The 12,442-nt window shown below is 47.9% G+C and overlaps 1 protein-coding gene across 4 annotated transcripts in view; it reads left to right on the top strand.

Annotated features, from left to right (window-relative positions):
- RANBP10 (RAN binding protein 10) overlaps window positions 1–12,232 on the top strand; it is an 81,152-nt gene extending 68,920 nt beyond the window's left edge. For 3 of the 4 annotated variants that reach the window (XM_074912889.1, XM_074912891.1, XM_074912892.1), the window contains 7 exons: window positions 963–1,071; window positions 2,005–2,153; window positions 4,453–4,648; window positions 7,699–7,823; window positions 8,720–8,865; window positions 9,344–9,455; window positions 11,550–12,232. In XM_074912889.1, coding sequence (XP_074768990.1) covers window positions 963–1,071; window positions 2,005–2,153; window positions 4,453–4,648; window positions 7,699–7,823; window positions 8,720–8,865; window positions 9,344–9,455; window positions 11,550–11,680 — 968 coding nt within the window. In that variant the 3' untranslated portion in view covers window positions 11,681–12,232. The remainder of the gene's footprint in view (window positions 1–962; window positions 1,072–2,004; window positions 2,154–4,452; window positions 4,649–7,698; window positions 7,824–8,719; window positions 8,866–9,343; window positions 9,456–11,549) is intronic. The other variant, XM_074912890.1, reaches the window with a different exon arrangement.
- Window positions 12,233–12,442: the final 210 nt, after the last annotated feature.

The raw sequence follows: 12,442 nt of genomic DNA, 5'->3' as shown, positions 1-12,442 counted from the left end.
CACAGGCAATCCAAAACCTTCTCTCTGTTGTTTGTAAGGAATCCTGGAAAAACAGAGGGAAATGCAATGCATTTTTAGTTTTAAGTACATTTAGGTTTAGTTTTAAGTACACTTAGAAAAAAAAGTAAAATGTGAACCTCTGTAGAGCAGCAGCTTCTCCGAGTGTTCAGGGATGGGATCTCAAGTCTTGCACTTGTGTCTTCCGACCCACTGAAGAAGCCTATGTGGGACATGAACACCCAGGATGATAGATGGCTTCTGCCTTGTGTCTTTGCACCTCCTAGAAGTGTACAACTTGTTGAACTCTTTCTAGCTTAGTCAATAGCTGATTTTTGGAGCTAACTTAGAGGTGCCACATTCTCATTGCAGGCCAAGCTCAGGTTACTTCTCTGGGAATATATTGAGGTGGGACTTGCAGGAACCCAGTTTTGTCAGTAAAATTGCTTCTGCTTAGAGCTAGGGGTATTGGGAAAACCGTACTGTGCTATGGTTTAAGCCCACAGACCCCCTAAGAATACTCTGCTTATCTGATGCTCACCCATACATATGCTTCCAAGTGTGAACCAGCCAGCAGATGTGATGTGGGGGGTGATCTAAGGGCTTCTCCTCTGAAACTGTAATTTCCCCAGCAGACTCCTTGCTCCCAACCAGCTCTCATGTCTTGCTTTCTTTTCCATTGCTTCATAGCTCTGTGACTAAAGTCCCAGAGCTCCCCACCCCAGTGCGCCTACCTCATCCTTCAGATCTTTCTTCTCTTGGTGTTTCTGAGCTACTAACAAATTCTCCCTCATTTTCACAGGCTTTTCTTCACCCTAATCCATAATAAACAAAATGTGGTCCCCAGTTCTCCCTAGCCCTTGTACAAGGTGGTAGTGGGGAGCTGTGTGGTGTACATGAGACAACTCTTCTGGCCATTCTTGTTGGCTGGTCCTGTGTGTCAATAGGTCTCCTTTTGCTTTCAGGAATACAGAAGCTAGTATTAGCAGGCAGAGTGGGAGAGGCTATAGAAGCCACCCAGCAGCTCTATCCTGGCCTCCTAGAACATAACCCCAACCTACTCTTCATGTTAAAGTAAGTATGAATAGCTTTATACTCCCTAGTGCTGAAATGTGTAGATGAAGGAGAGAGGAAAGAGGCTGTCCAGCCATCCAGTCTGGCTGCACACCTTGGCCTGAATTCAAACTGCTTGATAGCCCTTCAGGAGCAAGTGGGAGAGGACATAGGTTCAGTCCTTTGCACAGTGCTTGTAGCAATGTAAATGTAGCCCTTTTGTTGCTGCTCAGACCTAGTATGGCTTTGCCTCATGAGGTCAAGCAGAGGTAGATGAAATCTTGTGGAGATCTTGCAACACTGGAGCATGTAGCAGTTGCTGTGAAGGTTCCTAGAAAGGCAGATGTATGGAAAAGGCTATCTGGGGTAGAGACTAAAGGAAAAAAGTGCTTATGTGGCCTAGTTCTCCCAGCTGTACAGAGTGTCTCTCCCCGGCCTCCTGAGACATATAAGGATAAATCCCAGTAAAGCTAAATGAGGAGCTATCCTCATTGTCACTGTGGATATTGCATTTATTACCCTTCCTTCTCTATTTTCCATTGGCCATCAGTATTTCAAAGTTGATGGAGTAGCAGGGGAGCTATAATGTTCAGCGTATTTAGTATTTTCTCCCTGAAAAAAACCCTCACAATTGAATTTTGGAGTACCCGAAGAGGTGGTGGAGATGAAGTGAAGAGTTTCTTCTTAGCACAGTGGAAATATACTTACTTTTGGGGAATGTCTCAATGTTCACTAGCATCAAAGTTGCCGTTTTTGAACTTCTTCCTCCTGTAGCACGATCAGATCACTTGCAATACAAAGGTACCAGGAGTCTGAAATGTACTTTTGAAAGCCAAGAAATCTAACTCTTATGCAGTTTCTAGGACTTCTCCACTCAGTAACTAAGGAAACCTCAATGCAGAGCATCCTGGCTGTCACGCACCCTTTTCTCCTTCTTCCCTCCTATGAAATCAGGTGTCGGCAGTTTGTGGAGATGGTGAATGGGACAGACAGCGAAGTACGTTGTTTCAGTGCCCGCAGCCCCAGATCCCAGGACAGTTACCCCGGGTCCCCCAGCTTAAGTCCTAGACATGGATCAAGCAACTCACACGTTCATAGTACCGGTAAGTGTGTTTTCTCTGTCTCCCTAGAGTAAATGTCAAAGGTGGACATGGTTGTGTATTACATTACCTGCTCCTTTCCATGCATTATTCTATGAAATTGTTCCCAGACAGAGTGGTCAGAGAGTGGAATAGGCTGCCCAGGGAGGGGGTGGAGTCCCCATCCCTGGGTGTGTTTAAGGGTCGTTTGGGTGAGCTGTGGGGGATGTGGGGTAGGGGAGAACTAGAGTAGGACTGATCGTTGGACTCGATGATCCCGAGGGGCTTTTCCAGCCTGAATGATTCTGTGAAATTCTTCTTTCTTTTCTGATACCCAGCTGAGAGTACATACTGGTATCATGGGTGTCTCTGTACTGTTACAGAGTTGAGTTTGCATTAGTCATTTTCCATAGACAATTGTCTGCAGAGCAGTTTTTTTTCCAGAGTGAAGAAGCTTTTGAAGGTGGCCTTTTAGTGCAGCCACTAGTGATTCAGTGTTTCACTGACCGAGCTATAAGCGAAAAACAAAACCTGTTTCCTTTACCTTGGAGTCTGCAAAAGAATTCCTTTCCAGTAGGAGCCAAGCAGAAAATACACCTTTCCGGCCAGCTGAGCGAAAGATTAGAGGGATGCCTTGCATGAAAGCTTCTCCCTCTCCCATGGACTTTACCTTGCAAACTCTAAACATTTGAGAAGGGAACAGTTCTGTACCTGCAAAACCCATCTCTGGAGTATCAACTCCTTGCAGTTTGGGAAATTAAACTTTAGGATTTGAAGTGGAAAGAACAAGATAAAGCAGGACACCTACGATACCTTCCCTAGATAATTTGTGACTATGGCTTTGTAGATGGAATGGGCCAGGGAGTATGACATGCAGAGCCCCTGAAAACAATCTGGGCTGCTTCCTTGAGCTGCTCACAGCCATCCGAGTGTATTTTGTTTCGGTATTCCCACTGCTGCTTGTGACAAACTGTGGGCAGGCAAACATTTAAGGGAAGGGAAGACAATTACTTGAATGCCTTCAAGCTGTCACTCACCTTCCCAAGCTAGGATCTTTGTTTCCTGTATTGTGTTGTGAGAAACCCTGAGTATGTTTCTCTGGCTAAATAGTCAGAATGATCCCATCAGTCCATAAAAGCTCTTGGTAATTCCTGTTGTCAACCAGGAGATGCCTACATTAAAAAAAAAAACTGTGATGCAAGGCAGTATTCATATATATTTGTCTCTGTACATGGGACATCTCCTTGCACCTCTGTCAGACCTTGTACTTTCAAAATAATGATCATTTCATCAGTGCATGTTTCAAAGATTAAGCAGAACTGTTGTGCACAGTCTACTGCATCTTTGTCATTAAAATGTAGAAAACCAACAAAGATGTTGTTTGAATGTGTTGTTGTGATAAAAATATGAATAAATTCCCTAGCTATAAATACAATCATGGGATCAGCTGATGAATTTGGCTATATCACCATCACTTCTGGAGGAACAGCCATGCCAGGTCGCATCATCTAAGCAAGGTCCTGTAGTCAATATTGGTTGCCTAGGGAAGAATATATGAAGAAGGCAAGCCCATAGTGAGGTTTTTCCAAAATATTATTTAAGCCCGTAATGATTTGCAGTTGTCTTGGTATTAAAGAGCCCCTGTGAGTTTATCCAGTCATTTCTGAAGCTGTATAAAACCTGTGGGTAGTGACCAAAGGTTTGTGTCCTGTGTCAGTGAGTAAGTTCCACAGCTTGATAGGCACCTTTTGTGTGTGGATGAGATTTCAAGCCTGAGTCTCCTTTCAGTTCTCCTAAATGAGGAAGGTTAGCTTGTGATTAAGAGCTGCAAAGTGTTGTGTGAATCAGGTATATCCCTAATGTAAGATAGGTTGTGGAATGCCTGGGAAGTTCTGCTTGCAAAAATACTTGTGGTGGCCCAGTTTTCACCTGTGTTTTCATTGTTTTCCTGGGTAAAGGATTTATGAGAAATATTTGTGAGGAGAGAGTTTGTAAACTTCTTTACGAACCACCCATGCTTCATATTTCAACAATATTTTTTGTACTTGTGTGAGCTGTTTCTGCCAATCTGCCAATTATTTACAGCTCATTTTTCAAACTTCCTTAAGCTTAGATGTTGCTGGTGAGCAGTGGGGTTCTTTCCATATTAATTTGTGTTTTCTCTAAACCCCATTGAATTTAAGAACTATGAATCATAATTTAAGATCTTCAGTCTTATTTTGCTTTCTTCCTTTGGGGCCTGCTCTCTTGCTAAATTGTTTACTTCACAATAGAGTGATATTGTCTGTATGGTCTCATTTTTCCGTTTCTTCTTGACTTTCAGGAGCAGATAGTCCGACCTGTAGCAATGGAGTCATGTCCACAAAAAGCAAACAGAGTCACAGTAAATATCCAACACTGAGTTCATCATCTTCATCTTCCTCCTCCTCCTCCCCCTCATCTGTGAACTACTCTGAGTCCAATTCTACAGATTCTACCAAATCTCAGCAGCACAGTAGTACGAGTAACCAAGAAACCAGGTATTTTTTTTCCTTTGTAGATGCCTGAGGAGAGTGAGATGGTGGAAGAGGGCTCAGTCTGCTTTCTGAGGAGCCAGAAAGACACCTGTCCTGCTCTTTTGAACAACAGAATAACTCTTTATATCTACAAGGTCATTACTGTTCCCAGCAGACACAAGTCTGTTACAGTTCCCCTGCTCTGGCTCAGTCTTGGAGGCTCATCTCATAAAGAATATTATGATGCTCTTGTATTCAGGCACCAAGCTGTCCCATTAAACTGATGCTGTCAGAGCCCAACACGATTGTTGGCATAGAAGCTCTCCTCTTGAGCCTGGTTTTGTTGCTACTGCCTCAGCCAGTCAATTACTGCTGCTAAGCAGCTTGCCTGCTCTTTAGTGGGTGAGGCAGCAGCTCAACTCATTACTGGGTTTGCGCAGTGCCCTCTTGAGTAATTTTCTTGGTCTGCCTCTACCTGTTGCCCAGTTCCTTCCAGATGAGCCTCTGAATCAGCAATAATTTGTTTCATACTTACGACAGCAAGTCAGACCTTTAGAAACCCTCCCTTCTCCAAGAAGCCATAGGTGGTCCAGGAGAGCGATGTAGTTATTGCTGCATTTACTGGAGTTCGGAGCATATTGAGCCGTAGTGAAAACTGAGCTGCCTTTGGGCTCACTTCCCAGGCTGGTGTTGCAAGGCTGTGCGAGGCCCTGCTGGAGAAGAGGGTATCCTTGTGGTTAGTAGAAACTCTTGCTAATTGCAGCTGACACTCAGCCTCTGAGTACTGTGCTGAGCACAGTTTGCAGGACAGTTTGTAGCCTCTATCGTGACCTCTTGAGAGCCATACAGAATCACAGAATTTTCTAGGTTGGAAAAGACCTTGAAGATCATCCAGTCCAACCATCAACCTAACATTAACAGTTCCCATCTCCACCAGATCCCTCAGCACTGGGTCAACCCTACTCTTAAACAACTCGAGGGATGGGGACTCCCCCCCGCCCTGGGCAGCCCATTCCAACGCCCAACAACCCCTTCTGCACAGAAATCCTTCCTCAGAGCCAGCCTGACCCTGCCCTGGTGCAGCTTGAGGCCATTCCCTCCTGTCCTGGCGCTGGTTCCTTGGCTCAAGAGACTCATCCCCCCTCTCTGCACCCTCCTTTCAGGGAGCTGTAGAGGGCCAGGAGGTCTCCCCTCAGCCTCCTCTTCTCCAGACTAAACCCCCCCAGTTCCCTCAGCCGCTCCCCATCAGACCTGTGCTCCAGACCCTGCCCCAGCTCCGTTGCCCTTCTCGGGACACACTCAAGTCATTCAATGTCCTTTTTGTAGTGAGGGGCCCAAAACTGAACCCAGGAATCGGTGTGTGGCCTCACCAGTGCCGAGTACAGGGGTGAGATCCCTCCCCTGCCCCTGCTGGCCACGCTATTGCTGACACAAGCCAGGATGCCATTGGCCTTCTTGGCCACCTGAGCACTCCTGTTCAGCCGGCTGTCAGTCAACACCCCCAGGTCCCTCTCTGACTGGCAGCTCTCCAGCCACTCCTCCCCAAGCCTGTAGCGCTGCTGGGGGTTGTTGTGGCCCAAGGGCAGCTCCCGTCATTTGCCCTTATTGAAGCTCATGCAGTTGGGCTCAGCCCATGGCTCCAGCCTGTCCAGGTCTCTCTGCAGAGCCTCCCTACCCTCGAGCAGATCAACACTCCCACCCAACTGGGTGTCATCTGCAAACTGACAGGGGGCACTCGATCTCCTCCTCTAGATCATCAGTAAAGTTCGCACAGGAGTGGCCCCAACGCCCAGCCCTGGGGGACACCACTTGTGACCGGCCCCCAACTGGATTTAACTCCACCACTCTTTGGGCCTGGCCGTCCATCCAGTTTTACCCAGGAAAGCGTGTGCCCAGCCACGAGTAGCCAGTTTTGCCAGGAGAATGCTGTGGGAAACGGTGTCAAAGGCCTTGTTGTCAAGATAGACAACATCCACAGCCTTTCCCTCATCCAATAAGCATGTCGCCCTGTCGTAGAAGGAGATCAGGTTTGTCAACCAGGACCTGCCTTCCATAAACCCATGCTGACTGGGCCTGAGCATCTGTTTGTCCTACATGTGTTGTATGCTGGCACTCAGGATGAGCTGCTCCATCAGCTTCCTGGGCACTGAAATCAAGCTGACAGGCCTGTAATTTCCTGGATCATCCTTCTTACCCTCAGCACGTAACTGTGTGAGAAACACTTGTTCAAACTCAATTTACCAGAATCGTTTGATAATGCTGGATTTATGATTCTTTTTTTAAATGTAGAGCCCAAGTCCCAACAAGATTTTATCATCATTTTAGTTAATCAGCAATCTCATTCACACTGCTGCCTCAAACACTTAAGCCTAGAGCCCCTGTGTTCTGTATTGCACTTTTTGCAAGGGTTGATGGCTTACCATAGCCAACATTTCCCTCATGTTTAGTGTGTTAGTATGTTACCTGTTGTCTAGCTGTTGTTCACTGTCTCAGATATAACTGCTTCCTGAACGGAAAATGGTAAGCAGTCTGCACCTGTAATAATGACAGGTACTCTTGGAACAGAAACCTGTTTCATAAATTGTCTTCAGAAACCTGCAACAATTTTTGCTACGCTGAATTAGCCCATCTGGCCCTCTGTAGCCCAGCTGGCACTTTTTCTGGTCTACTGACCATTGCTGGGCACCACTGTAGAGAGGTTGGTGCTGGGCTCTGCTCACAGGTGATTAGTGACAGAACAAGGGGGAACGGCTTTAAACTGCAACAGGGGAGGGTCAGACTGGACGTGAGGAAAAAATTGTTCCCAGACAGAGTGGTCAGAGAGTGGAATAGGCTGCCCAGGGAGGGGGTGGAGTCCCCATCCCTGGGTGTGTTTAAGGGCCGTTTGGATGAGCTGTGAGGGGATGTGGGGTAGGGGAGGACTTTGTAGAGTCGGGCTGAGGGTTGGACTCAATTATCCCAAGGGTCTTTTCCCACTTGAATGATTCCTGGATTCTGTGTTTTGGCATCTGAGTTCTTAATTTCTTCCCTTTCTAATTAAGATACATGACCTTTCTTTCCTCCTTTCACTTTAGTGACAGCGAGATGGAAATGGAGGCTGAACATTACCCCAATGGAGTCCTGGAAAATTCATCCACCAGGATAATGAATGGCACCTACAAACATGAAGAGATCTTGCAGACAGATGAATCCAGCATGGGTAGGGCCTCAGAGGCAGGAGGGGTAAAGGGAAATAGAAAGAGCTGGCATTGAGAGTTAAGACTGATTGGACTGTGGGGAAAAAACATGAACTTTGGGTTTCTTTCCCCACCCTAGTGGATGAAGTTCTCAGGATGCCTCTTTCATGGGGAAAATGAATCTGTCCCAGAACTAAAACTAGATCTGGTTTTTCGTAGTCTTGCAGCAGCGCTGGTGATGTTGTGAAGCAGGGAAAGCAATAGGAGTTAAAGGTCTGTTGAGCACTGGTCCTGAATTCTGGCTCAGAGCAGTCCTGGCACTTCTGCCAACTGAGGAACTGAACCAAGCTGTGAAAGGCTGACTTGATGCCTGGCCACAGCATGCCCTCAGCACAGTGTGGTCAGCTACAACTGTCTTGTTTGTGGATGCTTTAGCCAGGAGAGAGAGGATGAATCAACTACACTACCTCCGAAACTGGGAGTTCCTCCAGTTACAACGGGTCTTGTGGCCACTTAATACTGGGAAGTTGGTGTTAACATCTCTGACTGAAAGTTTTCTGTGCCAAGGATTTTTTAGGCCAGGGGTTTCCGTGTTGTGTGTGCTGTATTACACACATGAAGGGGTAACAGCTGGAGTTGCAGGCTCCCATGATTTTACCAGAAGACTTGATTTTGTAGGTCATTCTCAGGCATTAAACAAACTGAGCTCAAGTTTTCCCTGTTCCTAACAGGTGCTATGAAAAAGCCAGTACTGGCTGTTGCAGTGTAGGGATCACAAAAACCTTCCACTGGGATAAACCTAGAGCAGGGCCCAGCTACCTGTGCCAGAAAGGAAAGGAGTTTATGGGTAGCATGACACAGAGTGGGCAGTGGTGAGGAATAAAAGATGATTGTTACTTCTCCACTGCCTTCCCTCTAGAAGACAGCTGCCCCCAGAGGCAGCTCTGTGGAGGGAACCACGCTGCCACGGAGCGAATGATCCAGTTTGGACGGGAGCTGCAGATGCTGAGCGAGCAGCTTTGCAGAGAATATGGGAAGAACACAATGCACAAAAAGATGCTTCAGGTAAGCCTGGGCCTTGTGCTGCATCGCAGCAGTTGTCTGAGTCAGGAGTGGGGTTGCGGGTTCTCTTGCAGAGCTCTGGGTGGCCCCCACTTCTGCACCTGGTGAGGAAGAGGGGGCCTGCATGGGGATCAGAGGTTGAAACTCAGTGAACATAGAGCATCTAGACCCAGTTCTTGGCACAGGAGAGAAGCAATACAGCTCCTGCCTGCCTTCGCTCTTCTTCTCTCCAGGTGACACTCTACCTGCCTTCCCGTGCTGGCTCCCCTGCCAGATGGAGGGGGCACCCTCTTTAATCTACTATCTTGATGGCCCAGTGTGGTCCCTTGCTGCCAAGAAGAAAAGGGCCGTTTCTTTTCAGGAGGTAGGCACCTGTCACCTTGGCGATGGCAGGAGGTGCCCCAGCTGATGGACTTGGCAGTTTTCCTGTGCCTTTTCAGCCATGCATGACCTTACTGTGCCTTTCTGTTCTCTCATACAGGACGCATTTAGCTTGTTAGCTTACTCAGACCCTTGGAACTGCCCCGTCGGTCAACAGCTGGACCCAATCCAGAGGGAACCTGTGTGTGCTGCTCTTAATAGTGCTATATTGGGTAAGGCCCGGTTCCTATGTGAGCTCTACCCACTGAACATACCTGCTCTCAGAGGCTGCCCTATGGCAGGCAAGCCTGTGAGCATTAGGAAAAGTTCATAAATACTTGTGTTTAACTTTTGCCTCTCTTTTCTGTTCCTGGGGACTGACAGGGTGTTGATGCAGGAAGGTAGGCAGGAGGGAAGCCTGCAGAGGACAGATCCACTTGAACTCATCTTTTGGTTCCCTTCCTTGGGTCTTCCTCAGTGCTGCTTCCAAGGATGCTCCTCAGGATTTTCCTCCCCTGCTTACTGAGGAAACCAAGATCTCTTCAGTGCATTTCCCGCCCCTCTTCCTTCTCGCTTCAAACCCAACTGAATCAGTTCACTAGCATTAGCAGCAAATCCGCTGTTTGGGTCGGCAGTTTTGTCCTGGCATCATCCTGCTTTCTGGTAGGGAATGCAGTTGCTCTGCTGCAGCAGCTCATGAGTGAAGCAGGTTTCCATAGTGTTGGCTCTAAAGCAGTTCCCTCTGATCTCATGTTTGGGCATGCAGAGTTAAACGGGTCTGTCTTCCCTTTAGGCATTGCCTCTGCATGTTCCCATCATGTGCTATGGCTGCTGGAGCCCAGGGAGCCTGGCTGCCTGCAGGAATTGGGGCTGTGGTAATGGTCCAGCCCTATTGCTCTTTCCCTTCTGATCTTAAGCTAAGAGGAGCCCCGTCTGTGTAGACACCTGGTTATACATTGGTTTTCTTCAGCTAGGAAGACAGACAGCTCCCCTTTTTCTGATGAGCTTTGCTGTTTGTGTCAGCAGGATGGATCATGGCTGGATCCAGGTATGAGCAGCCTCGTGCCCTCCTCTGTGTCCTCAGAGCTGAACATTTATGCCTGCTCCTCCATTTTCCTTAGACAAGCCTGTATCTTGGCCCAGCAGCTTGTTGTCATTTACTCTCCTGTCTTGAACCTGGCATAGTAAATGCAGCAGCTTCCCTGATGGAAGTCTTGTGCTTGCAGTCGATGAATTGCCATGTCATTGCTGACACTCCTGGCATCTTCAGCTACAGAAAAATCCCATGGTAGAGAAATATAGTGATAATGAGGTTACAGCCTGCCACCAGTCTGCAAGAAAGAGGTTGATTCATTCTAGGCAGGGCCCTTGATCCTGTCATCAGATGTGCATGTGCTGTGTCATTGCTCAGGTAACTTCACGGTACACTCCCCAGTCTGGTTTAGCTCAGTCCATCCACAGTGGGCTGAGCACTGACAGCTTCTGTCTCAGGAGTCCACGCTTGACTCCTGTGCACCTCACGTTGAGTGTGTCAGAAGGAGATTTAGAGATTTTATTCTGGGGGAAAGAACAGCTTGATGGACAAACCCGTGAGGGCTCCTGTTCTGTTTGAGTAAAGGAACAGAAATTACATGGTTTGGGAAAGGGAGACAATCAGGATGGGCAAGTGTTCAGCAGAGTGGCTTGGTTCTAGCTGTTGTTTGTCCAGTGCTAGAGGAGCATGAACAAGTTGCTGAGGGGTGTCACCAGGGAGACATGAAAGATGGTGTCTGGATGTACTTCATTAAACAGGTCACAAGATACCATGTCTAGCTGAGTTGAGGATTCTCTCTTACACACCCGGCAAACATGCAGTTGAACAGAAGCAGTAACCAGTGAGTGAGTTTGTTTGGGGTTTGGACTTCAGTGTAGACTTGCAAAAGTGGGAGAGATAGAGAGGTTGTCTCTCGCTTGGTGCCAATTTCTTCTGCCTTTCCTTATTCTTCCACGCTTTGATCTCTCATGCTTTGAGGGTTTTCTGACAGACAGTGAAGCAGCAGGAGCTCTGCTGCCTTTTTCTTGCCCTGGCCACCACAGCAGCACTTCTCAAAGGCCCTGATGAGCTGTTGCCCCGCGTGGGACATGTCACGGGTGGTGGGGTGTGCAGCAGAGCAGCGGTGCAGAGCCAGTGGTACTCGGGAATAGCTTCTTTCCAAAGCCAGTGCCTTCTGCCAGGGGGGCTGGGCTTGGTGCCCAGGTGGGACTGAAGAGAGGGACTCAAGTGCAAGGGGAGCCACTACGCAGCCAGGGCACCTCTTCTAAACAGATTTCTTTTTTTGCCCCCACAGAATCTCAGAACCTGCCAAAGCAGCCCCCGCTGATGCTTGCCCTGGGCCAGGCCTCGGAGTGTTTGCGGCTCATGGCTCGTGTGGGCTTGGGCTCCTGCTCCTTTGCCAGAGTAGACGACTATTTGCACTAGCCACCAGAGCAAGATGGAGTTGCATCGTTGAGTGCTGCCCTTCACCCTCCGTTGCTGCCACTCTACACCACCACCTCGTTCGATAGCCTGACCTCCCTGCCACCAACACCCCCTCTAGCACACACACACACACTGCCTGTGAAAGGATTGAGTCCCTCACTGTGTGGCTATTCCTGACCCCAGGAATGACTGGCAGATCTTACCTGTCTCCCTGCCATTGCTGCGGCTCCAGCAGCACTCAGTATTTCGCTGGTTATTCTAATGTAGCGCCTTCCGATGTAGGGATTTCTCTTTATTTTGATTTGAGTTGTTTCTCATGGATCCACCAATATTTTATCTGGAGAGTTTTGCTGAGCTGGTTTCTGCTGATTTACTGAGGAAGCTCATCAAGTTGGTGACAGCTTGTTTTCTTCCCTTCTCCCTCCATCGTGCACATACAGCACCATCTTCTGTGCTAGTTATCTGAACTCTTCTTGCAGTGGCAGTTCAGAGGGTTTTTTTAAATTTTATTTGAATCCTGTTTATTAAAAAGGTCTCTTCCACCTCCACAAAGTCACTGATGTATTTATTGCCCACAGACTCGGTCCCAGCCATACACATCATACAACCCTGCAGGAGACCTGGTGAGGTAGGTCCTGTCAGTGCTAATGATGGGAATTGGAGGAGTTTCCTGGTGCATGTCTCTCTTAATAGCACAAGGCTCTCAAACGCTTGTCTTTGTGAGTGGAAAGAGTAGAGGACCTGACATTGCTTATGTTAGTG

This window comes from Athene noctua, chromosome 9 (assembly GCF_965140245.1).
Source record: "Athene noctua chromosome 9, bAthNoc1.hap1.1, whole genome shotgun sequence".
In the NCBI taxonomy this organism is placed as follows: domain Eukaryota; kingdom Metazoa; phylum Chordata; class Aves; order Strigiformes; family Strigidae; genus Athene; species Athene noctua.
Note: the sequence above shows the minus strand (reverse complement) of the source record. Positions and strands in the feature narration are given on the sequence as shown.